Source organism: Maylandia zebra, linkage group LG12, assembly GCF_041146795.1.
Source record: "Maylandia zebra isolate NMK-2024a linkage group LG12, Mzebra_GT3a, whole genome shotgun sequence".
Lineage (NCBI taxonomy): Eukaryota > Metazoa > Chordata > Actinopteri > Cichliformes > Cichlidae > Maylandia > Maylandia zebra.
Genome location: NC_135178.1, coordinates 10,140,586 through 10,152,680, shown reverse-complemented (window position 1 = coordinate 10,152,680; position 12,095 = coordinate 10,140,586). Strand labels below are relative to the sequence as shown.

Here is a 12,095-nt window from a genome sequence, read left to right as displayed (position 1 = left end):
ACTGGGTTCTGCCAAAACTGACCTCACTGGAAAAACTAAGGAGGTTAAGCACTGCATTGGCCCCTCCAATACCTCTGCCAAGGCAGCTCAATCTCTGAACACTAATTACTTTTACCAGTATCATTTCCTAAATGTTGCCAACATAAACAAAGGCTGTACCATTTTAAGCATAGTTTTAAGACATTTGATGAAAGATTGACATTTAAGTAACATGTTTAGAATCCTCATATATTATTCCCTGTATGTCTATATGCAGTCAGTGCAAACAGTGGCTGTAAGACATAGTTTCAAATAGTTTTACATAACATATGAACTTGAGATCCTTTTTTACATCAATTGACATCATAGGAGAGGTCAGAGGTCAAATGTGATATGATGAAAAATATAATCTTTATATGGTAGCTCCTTAATGTTCTATAGATGCACACACCACACTGAGTATCATGTTATAAGGCTTCTTGTCAATTTTAGTCCAATTAATCATTAAGTTGACCCTAAAGACCTTGGTGGATGTTAGCCAGATTGTAATGGATTGTTAGCATGACCCCACTCTACACCCTGCACAGTTTTATCTGATTTCGATCCAAACAGACTATCGTGTTTATAGACAGAAAGATGACGCACATGCAAACAATACATTACATAATACATTTCAGTAATGACACCACACTGATCATTGCAAATGGGGGAAATACCTCCAGCATCTACAAACATTTGACCACACTCTGTGCAATTAATTTCCACAAATGCAATGTCTTTGATATGCTGCTTAGCAGTAGTGGTGACTCTCAACCCAGAGCCAACGAGAACCCAATCAATAGGAGACTCAGTAAGAAATCTGTCATGGTCCTGGGCCTTGAGAACCAGTTTTTTGTTGAATTCTGTGATTTAGTTTTCATATTTTAGTTTTGTATTTCTAGCTCCTTTAGTCATTCTTTAGTGTTTTGGTTTTCTAGTCTTTAGGTTTTGTTACTGTGCCTCCCTTGTGTTACCTCTAGTCATCCTTGTCTCTAAGTTTGCGTATTTCCTGTTTTCCTGTATTTCCCACTGTTAATGTTTTTAGTTTTGCTCTCCTCCTTGTCTAGTCTTGTCTTATTGGTCTCATCTGTGTTCCCTTCCTGTTTCCTATTGTCCTCATTACCTTTGTGTGTTTATATAATAGTGTGTTTCCCTCTGTTCCTTGTCAGACCGTCTGCTTGTCATCCTCTGTGTTACTTCCCAGGTGTTCACAAATCTCTTCTACATGACTAGAAACTGAATATGTATTATTATTGATTTGCCAAGATTTGGTGTCAACCTGAAACCCAAAGTCTAAACCTTCCCTATTCTTCGAGGAAAAGTAAAACACGCTTGTGAAACTTTTCACCACTTAATAAGATCTCGTAATGCATGACTACATCATCCAGACCGTAAAGGATCTCCTTGAGAAACAACATCACCCTTTTTATAATCAATAAAATCTGCTCTGTGACCACCTTGAAGAGGAGTGAAAGGGAGGGGACTGGCAAGGCAATAAAATACAATACATCAAGACATCAACTCTGCTAATCTAAATGAAGCATGTCACTGGCTCAGCTTTCACTGCTATGAGATCAGTTATTTTCTGAATGTTTCATACACATGAAAACCGAAGTAGCAGTAGACAGTACTGGATTGTATTAAATTAAAGCATTATCTTGTACTGAATAGTAACTTTTTTGCCTCCATCTGGCCAAATCAAAAATGCAGAGCTATGTGCTGTGGTGACCCCTTGTAACAAGGGAACAGCCAAAAGCTGACATGATAGCGTCACAATTTCTGCATATTTGCCAACTGCACATCCATGATACAACTGTCCTGTTCCACTAAATCCCAGAGATGCTCTTTGGCCATTTGAGTACAGTGGACTTATTGTCATGTTCAAGAAACTAGTTTGAGAGGATTTGAGCTTAGTGACAGGCAGCCATCAGAAATCGGATACTCTGCGGTCATAAAGAGAAGGGCATGTTCAGCAATAATACTCATGTAGGCCTTGGTGTTTTAGCAAGTAATTCGTAGTACGAGGCTCAAAGTGTGGGAAGAAAACATTTCCCATACCATTAATCCACCAGTCTAAAGACGGGATGGATCCATGCTTTCGTGTTGTTCATGCAAAATTCTGATCCTGCTATCTGAATTTCAAAGCAGAACTGAAGGGCCCCAGTATACCCACCACCAGTGGCTCGTGAACAGCACTGTATGATAGAGTTGATGTCTAATTGATGTCATGTGCACTGTCACTAGTTTCTCTCTCTTGATTTTTATAACCTTGCACATTGTGGGATGAAGACACAATTGTATACAGCTGTAATGCTTTTATAAAGATATGTCAGTACAGATGCTCACAGACTCACAGATTATACAAAGGGAGATGTTGCAACAGTTTGAAAAGAAGAGATATCCTGGAAAAAACACAACACAGCACTGATATGGAGGTAGTGTCTGAGTGGCAACACCTATTCTTCAAAAAAATACTGCAGCGGAAATTCAGCAGAACATCTCAACCATGTTTACATGCCTAAGATAAGCAGGTGGTGCCATAGACTGACTGATTAGACGTTTGTATTAACGAGCAGTTTAACAGGTCTATAATAAATTGCTTGTGAGTAGAGTATGGTATGGTACACACATACACTTCTGCAATTTGACCCCCCTGAGTGTTGAGCACTAACTCTGGTCTTGTGCTTCTGTAGTCTGGTCCTCTCCACCCTTTCTTCTATTATTCATACATGGTGGTTGCTGTAAGGCTGCCAACATGTGCTGGCTGCAGTGTCCCTGTGTAACTGAGTAGGGTAGTACTGAATTCATGATGTGTGTTCATAATAAAGTAGAATGAAGTGTTTTTGATTGCCCTGCACATTTAACATGTTACCTTAGTCTGCAACACAGCTAGTTATGAGTTCTTGCGTGCTATCAATGGCTGTTCCATCTGGAAAATTTGTAGCTGCAGCTTACAATGCATCACTGCAGCCTCTGAACATATGCTACTTCCATCTGTTAACACAATAACTATATTTGATACTCACAGCAGAGCAGCATATGCATATTTGTACTCTAGGATGCTTCTATATTATGAACTTCAAAAATCTCTGGTGTATATAATTTCTGTCTGATTCTGGAGAACTAGGATAACTGTACAGATTTTATTTTTGATTTATGTAATATTTAATTTTACATCAATATCAGTCTTGACAAATGTGATTGGGTATTTTTGCCTTTAAAAGAAAACATTATCATATGCATCATTATTCCAAGTCTTTTTGTATGCACACTAATATTTATCATTGCTAAACTCCGCTTCTGGCTTTTTAACATCTTAAAACAACCAATTTGAATATGGTGAATCTGCTTTGAAAATCACCATGGGAACACAGCCCATAGTAATCCAGACATTTTCCATACCATAAATGGAAAATGACAAGACAAAGTGTGATAAATGTTAAAGTGTTATTGAAGTATTTCGAGTTTATCCTCTGAGAACCAGAATTTGATGGCCATCCATCCTCTAGGTACTTGTAATGCTTCCATTTATGTGAAAAAAAGAACATTTACCCCACAAAATGAACATTTTTATGCTTCAACTCCATAGGTCCCCATTCATTTGGAACGATCTTGTGAGTACCCCCAGTGAAACTGGAGGTCCAGAAAGTGCATGTTCTTGAGTAGTTAGAAGTTCCTTGTTAGTGCATCATTGTGACTGTGCTGCTATATTAGATTTAGCATTTACTTCTGCATTACAGAGCCTTAGCAACACTCTGTAACTGATACATGTTTGCACAATTTTATGCTAAATATGTTAATGTGGCTATTTCACTGCATGAGTGCTCAGAAGAAAATTTCATGCATTCTGCACACAAAGAGAAAGTTTAATAAGATGGGGACTTTTATCCCAAAGTGCACTGTGGCAGCATCTTTTTACTTATGAAGCGACACGAAATGTAAACCAGGTAAAACTTCCTGGGGGCCAAAATGACACCACTGAATCAATGATAAGACAAAGACACAAGCTGTGTTTAACTATAGTTTACTTGGGGGAGGAAATGCTGTAGAAACAATACTTTTTCTCACAGGTTATTACCAACATTGTGCAATGCAAAAACATTTCCTTGCTATTAGTTCAGATACAACACATTGCCCTTGAAATAAGAAGCATTCTCTAATGTCTATTCTAAGGAAGAAACCCCAAAGCTCAGGAAAGCTACCCAGATAATAGTTTTAACTTATGCTAGTATCAAAATCACTATATGCAGTAATGTTAATTGCTATCATACCTTTAAGATTTTCTCTATCCATATACATGGATGAAGCTCACTGTAACATTTATAAATCTCACACTCTACTGTGTTGGACTAAAAAATCTATTCCAAAATGTAATGCTCAGTTAAATTATTTAGAAGTTGATCCAAAATGACACAGACATTACATAGACATATTATTTTCAAAACTTCCAGAAATACAATCACAGCCCAACTGGAGATGTCAGGGCAATCAAAGCAGTGTCAATTCATCATCCTCATCACACTCATTCCCAACTGAGCCTTGGAAATCTTCACTGAAACTGGAACAAAGCAGGAGGGAGGGCACAACAATGCTTAATAATAATTTGAGCGATCTTTGCAATTGTCAATATGACACACAGTTTCACGTGGAAAATAACAAGAGAGGAGGCAAAGCTCAAACTCTTGATTTATGTAATTATCCTCTCAAGAAATGGAAATGGCTGCTTCGGTGAACCATCACGAGAAGTCAAACTGCGTGTGGTCATTTCCCCCTGAAATACATCTGCACGTATATGAATACCTGACCTTATTAGAAGAGGCTTAACGTCCCAGACATGAGTCATGTTTTAATGCCAGAGTTTTGTCAAAGCTTCCCAAACCGAAGTTTGCCAAGGCAGTCGCTGCTCAACTCCTTTAAAAAATATGATGTTTCCTGCTTTCTCCACTGCCAATATGTACAGGTGTTTACTTTTTATCTTAAAGCGACACTGGTCAATATTGCTGATCAATAACATTGTTAATGAAATAATGTATGCTTTGTTTCTGAATTGGGAGGATACTGTAGTAACAAACCCAGTAGCCTATAGATACCTGACACTGAAGCTTCTCCCGGTGATTTTAGATATTTGGAAACAAAATTTCTCCCATTAGATAAAGTATTATCTTCAGAAGTATTTCATGTGACCTTGGTTAGGGGTTTCTCCACTTGCTGATCATATTTAAATGAAAGGGACAAACAAAAGTGAAAGGGGACAACTGAGAAAGAAAATTGATTACGCCTTCATTTCATAAAAAATTAAAGGCAATTACTACTCCAATCACAAAGCATAATTATTGACTTTCATTGTGTGATTCTGTGATACTGGAGTTTTCGTAGTCTGTGTATGTAACAATGGCCAGTTCAAGATAACTGTGGTTGATATGTAGTCACTGCGTAAACTTTCATATTTTTAAGCACTAAAAATGCCAGAAATGTCTAACCTGCGATTCTGGCAAGCAGCAGAATAACTCATGTAGTCTAACCTTTTTGACCCAATTTACTTAATGGAAGAGTCACTCTGCTTCTTAAAGCAATTATCCTCAAAGCAAAGGTTATTATTTGAATATTTCTCAAAATGACATAATATACTTTAACTATCATTTTTCAGTACAGTGCAAGTTTTTGGAACAAAGATCTTTAAAAAAAAAAAAAATCTTTGCTCAACTCGTCTTAGTAAGTTCAAACCAATCAGCCTAATTGTTTCATGTAAAAGATTTTTGTAGCAGCATTGTAAAATTCTGTTTGGTGTTTCACTGGTAATATTCAAAGATCTGATCTATTATCTCTGATGTCCCACATAACTGACTTTGCCATGGGAATGTGACTCAAAACCGCTCTAGTCTACAAAGTCTGCGAGTTGTTTTACACTGCTCGGGCTCTTCCTCAATGTTAGCACTGATGCGTTATGTTCCAGCAGGAGAGCTAAGTGTTTTATCTGATCAGAGCCATGGGGAAAATGTTGTGGGCTTGACAGCAGATAATGAATCTCCAGTAAAGTCTCTGTTGTCTTTGTTATCAGAAAACTCATTAGAAATCCATCAAACTTGTGCCAGTTTTTAGTATAAGAGCACGATTAAACACCTCGACTTAAGATGTGGTTACAAGTGTCGAACAGAGGTGTGTAATTACGCTCTGGGCTTTGGCCTTTATTTAAACTCGCAGCAGAGGAGAAAGAAGAGGGTCATATGAGCAGAACTGGGGCTGCGATAACCGCTGCAGAATATAAAGAAGCCGAGCAGCGAGCACACTGCACGCACTGCAGTGTCTGTTTCTGTCCACAGAATTGTAAGACAGTCATTAAAATCCAAAGGTATCTTGTACAGTACCTCCAACAATGCTCTTGTACATACAAATATACAAATTGAAATACCAATACAGAAATATTCTTACACTGATTACTGCTACAGAATACAAACTGGGAAAGTATTTGATCTTTAAACAAATACATATCTTCATGAAGGAAAGTCATGAATGTACAATGATTTTTAAGATCAGAACCACCTTTAAGCAAAGAGATCACTGGGCACAAAGGACAGGCACGACCTCACATGATTAGTCCAAAACGCTCATAAAGCCTGAACAAAGGGAAAAGAAACATTGAAAGTTGTATAATTGCCTGAGAGTTACACTAACTTACACCAACCTCAACTAACTTTGACGTTAATGTAAACAAGGTGAACAGGCAAAACTAGCCAGACTGTACACAACGGCTGTAAAATACTACTACAATTTAAATACTGAACAGCGGCTCCCTGTTTGAAGTAACAGTTGGCGGTTTGATCAGCAAACACAATCAAAGGCTGATTGAATAACAAAGGAGGAGAGGGATGCCATGCAGACATCTGCATAGACTGGCTCACTGTCTCATGACCAAAATCATTTAGACCCAACCTGAGCCTAATAGACTCACTCACATGGAAAGTATAATGAAGTCCTTACACGTAATCCACCAACACCAAACAAAAAAAGAAAACACAAACTGTACAATGAAAATGTACAATATTTTCTACTGAGCATAACATTTATGAAAATTAAAAAGGTAGCAGTAGAGAAAATACCATTAAATATTCCCTAACAAATAAATCCCTGGTTCTCTCTGCATTTGAGGTAATTCGAAGACCCAGATGCCATGTGAGACAGTATGCTGCGTGACTTAATGGTGCAAACCAGGAGCAGCCATGGAACTAGAAAGGTCTTCGTTTTTCCTTTGATTACACCAAATTATCACAATGCTTGTGACAGAGATTGGGTGATACATGCTTCGTGGAATAAAATAGTATGTAGCAGCATTGTATCCCTGCCTGTTTAAGTACAGTGTGTCTCAATTCAAATACTTTTTCATTTAGTGCTTTATGTACACTATATAGCTACTTGTTTAGTAAATGGATTTACCAGATAGGCTTGTTTCAAATCAGAGCTGACCAGTCATGCACTCACCATTAATGGCATTTGCAATATGCAAAACAATTTAACAAAGCTAGTTTCAGTGCCTGAAGAAAAAAAAAATCTACCCTTAACAAAAAATAAATAAATAAAAATCTCTTATGGAAGGACTACCAGTTAGCTAGCAGTCTATCTGCTAGCTAACAGTGACCCTTGAGCTTGAGAAATGTTCCACATTTCTAGGTACTCAAGCAGCACTTTGTGGAGCAGTACTTGATATTGAACACAATGTCGAACTCAAATTAATGAGTTTAAATATAGAAGTATGTGATTTAAGACACAGCAAACATAGCAAATGTCATGGTAACAGGTATATGTGGAAGAAGATTGCATTCAATCAAACATGTAAGAGACCTTATCTCTGCAGCTTATACAATACCACTCATAATTATGACCCACTATTCTAAATTTGAGATTTCGGTCCCATGAACACAAAAACTCTCGCAATAACAGTTAAACAAGAGGGACATATTTTAAGCTGTTTGGTAGTTAAATGTAGTACATAAAATAGATTTCAGAGGTCTTTTGTAATTTCTACCTATCAAGACTGCTTCATGAAAACTAATTCCAGGTCAGCTGACGTGGATGGCCCAAGAAGCTGCAACAAAGCTTGGAATTTGTGGAAAAATAAGCAGTGAACTATGTTTACAATGCAGACAGGACACAGTATAAGAGACTAGTAAACATATCATGAACAACACACCTTGTGTTACTTTAAAAATATCACAACTCATCCCAAATCCAAACACTAATTTTCATTCTGCGAGCAAACTGCACAGAAGAAACAAGAAACAAAGCGCTTTTTCTCAGCTTGCGCTGCAGATAAGAAAGAGTGCTTTGGTCTGAGGGTGCAGAAGGGAGGAAAAAGTTATTATATAACAGAGGACACGACCACATCAGCACAAGTTTGAGATGAGACAATGTAAATATCACTCATCCTGTCCATTTTTACTCATATTCAATACTCATATTCAATACCAGTACATGTATTTCTAAACAGCACAGTCCCCCAAAACTTTTATTATTATTGTAAACTAAGTGTGCAATGATCAGCTATATGGCATTATTGTATTTGTTGATCTACACAACACTAAGCCCCTGAGTGGAGCTTAATATTCCTACAGATGATGTCATTTAGCTTGGATGACACATTTTTTTGAAAGAAAGAAAAGGAAAAACAGTACCGCAAAACTTTGTGTCACACAAAGTTAAAATTTAGAATTCAGACATTTGTCATTCCAAGAGGAGCTCAAGAAAAAAAGCAGCCATGTTGCATTGTGGGAAATGTAGGATCTTGCGAATGGAACAAGAAGAATGAAGATGAAGCTATCTCAGCCTCTGCTGCCTCAGCTTGAACCATTTGTCAGTCTGACTGAAACGCCCCAACTGCAAAACACAAAATCACACCTGTGCATCTTTAAAATCTTGCTACAGCAAAACATTTTACAGTGGACTGTAATGCTGGAAATAAGCATGGCAAAGACAGCGTTTGGGACACATTGTTGCTGTTATATGATTAAGATTAAGAGTATGTTGAGATGGAAACAACAAGCTGGTGGTGAGGGGAAACAAAAATAAGTCAAAGGATCGCATCGCCCCTACCACTCCACTGGATGTCCAAGCTAAATAAAGAATGAAAGTTCTCCAAAAATGTGAAAAACCGTTGGAATGAACTAAATATGCACTATATTACACTCACTGTAAAGAGTCTGATGTCAGCCTCCAACTGAAACCTCTTTAGAGGCTAGCTATGCAAGAAGGGTTTGAATGCACATGTGCAATACAAACACTGCAAAAGGCTTTGAGCCCACGAACCAATAGCTCAAGAAAAATCAGCTAGCAGTGGCTCAGTGGGCTAAAACACAATGCTGTAATGTTATGAAAAATATGCATGGATGCATCTGTCTGTTTGGCTACAGCTGACTCAAAAGGCGAGATGAAAATGGAGAAAAGCTCCGCTCATCCCTGATGTTCCACTGAAGATGACTCTGTGTGGAGTATGAAGGCCTTTGATTCTGATCTACAGTATGTTGTACAGGTGAGTACAATTCTTAGTAGAAAACAAAAGAATTTGACCTGAGTTATTACAACAGTCTGTAAGAAACACTATTACATTTATATGAAGGTTTAAAAAAAGACTGCAGTAAATAGACAACTCTAATTCTTAATAAGACTAATCACATGTCCAGATTATCACATGACAGCATGGCGAGAGATGCTGAAAATGTATTCTCTAATGCTCTAGCAAGCACTTGTTTATTTACATATAAGCTCTAATTCCTTTGTAAATAACTTATAAATCCATACTTATAAGCCTCCTAACAAGAGTAGATAGGTTGGCTAAAGGTGGGACAAGAAAAAAACATCCTCAAATCTCAGACAGAGATTCTCCACTGTCACTCTTGTATCTAATAGTCTCTCTGAACTCAGAAATCTAAGTGTAGTTGGCGTTTCTGACACATTTAGGCTAGGATGATGAGTCACTTGCTTCTCCAACTCACTCTTGTCCCCCTTCTTTCTCTTTTCTAGGGTTAGGCAGAGGCAGAAAGTGAAAATAGGTGCAGGTGAGAAAGCACACCGCCGGCTGAATCTACAGGGCCACACCCCGTCGCTTCAGAAGGGCTTACAAAAACAGACCCAACTGCTGCTGCCTCCACTGCTGCTCCAGCTTCTAGCTGAGCACACAGAGCCGGTCTAGGAACCTCTCTGGAGAGGAGAGGAGCCCCCCCACTTCAACCAAATGCCTTGACGCCATACAAAGGTAGGCTCAGATTCGCAATAACTGGCCGACAAGCCAACAGAACATTGGGTGGTGTCACAAGAGGTCGTCGTAGTCCAGTAGCTTGGAGTGCTGGCGGCTTTTCCACAGGCGAAACAAGCGGAAGTCAAAATACATTTCGATCATCTCTTTGCCTGCAGCCAGAGGAAAACAAAAAGAAGCCTTGGTTAGAAACACACACACACACACACACACACACACACACACTATACTGGCAAAATCACCCGAACTCATCCAGCATCACCCCTACAATTCAGGTATGTTACATCATCCTTTGCCTGCTACATTATTTGTTACTCTGGGGACCACATAAGTGTTTTTGTGCACACTGCAGGTCATTCACCTCAAATAATGAGTACATCACGAAGAGTGCATTTGTGTTCAGGTGTTTCAGTTTATCTGGCCTGACCTGTGCAGCTGTTGGCATCCATCCAAAGAGAGATTAAGCATGCTTAGAAAATGCAGAGTGTGTAAATAGCAAATTACTCTTAACTCTTAAAAATGTTTTGGAGGCATCATTTGCTGGGTGGTTTTACCTGACTCACATTTATCTTGGCCATACTGGCCTGAATATAAGGCAATCTTTAGGCTTGTGTGACAGTAATTCCATACCATATAACTGAAGATGAGTTACATTGTGTTTGTATATGTAGAAAATATATGGGTTGCGTGCTTTCAGCTTTCAATATTTGGCTCAGTCTCATCTTTATTGGTGTGACTGAAACCATGTTTCTTTGAAGCATACCACCCACCTAAACACTACTGCAGACTGAGTCACCACCCCCACCCTCCACCTTTTGAATGCCAACAAAGGCTTGAGGGGCAGCGCACAATCTAATGTCCCCGTCATCATAATATCTTTGGTCCAGGATCAACAATGCAACTGACCACTCACGTGGCCTGAGCAATTAGGAAGCATTAGGAATGAAATTAGCTAATCCTATTAAAAACTGTCACTAGCAAACATCATGAGCAATCTAAATCTAAATATTTACTATACTGTATAAATGAATGAAGAAAACACCTGAAATGTGTTCCAGAAGAAAGTTTTATATAAACAGGGCATGTGGGTTTTTTTTCCCCATATTGCAAACAAATGACTGATCAATTGCAATGTTGATCCTGGACCAACATTATTATGATGATGCAGAAACACCACCAACGGGCATATCAGACACACCCTAGCAGTAGCTAACTTCCCCTCTTCACCCAGAGAGTTGATGAAAAACTATTTAGAACTTTTTTCAAAGGTTCAGGGAGCATGGCAAACTCCCCACATCCCAAACCAATCAGGCATCTATAGAATGTGCCACAACAAGCGTCAACATGCAACCCCCAGGATGCAGAGCATCTGCTACCAAAGTCCCAGTGCCAGATACCACAGAACCCCTACAGAAGTCCTGTATCCATGCTTTGACAGGTCAGAGAAAGACCTACATGAAATTAGTGAAATTTATGATGACTGAATTTGGATGTTAGTTTTTGTAGGTCTAGATATTTAGTAGCAATTCAGGCAACTCTCAACATAAGCACACATCAGCTGATGGCTCATCCAGTCAGAATCCAATCCCAGTCTAAATTTCTTGTTGAGATTAACCTGCACATGGCTGCATTGGATCTTCAACTCACTTTGCAACGGAGTGCCACCGCCAGTTTAACATATATGGAATCTGAGGTAAACTTTCATAATAGGATGAATGTTTTTTCCCAAAATTTGTTCAAAAAGGTGATTTATCTTACGCTCAGATTATCCACACAGTGTTGTGCACATAAAGGTAGATGAAAACATGCCTAATGAATGTGAAAGTATGAACAA

At 38.6% G+C, this 12,095-nt stretch overlaps 1 protein-coding gene across 1 annotated transcript in view; it reads right to left on the bottom strand.

Annotated features, from left to right (window-relative positions):
* Positions 1-4,032: 4,032 nt before the first annotated feature.
* The window catches only part of nsmfb (NMDA receptor synaptonuclear signaling and neuronal migration factor b), a 73,614-nt gene continuing 65,551 nt past the window's right edge, over positions 4,033-12,095 (bottom strand). Inside the window, exon 16 of the mRNA XM_004565818.3 lies at positions 4,033-10,413. Within this exon, the coding sequence (XP_004565875.1) occupies positions 10,316-10,413 (98 nt within the window). The 3' untranslated portion in view covers positions 4,033-10,315. The remainder of the gene's footprint in view (positions 10,414-12,095) is intronic.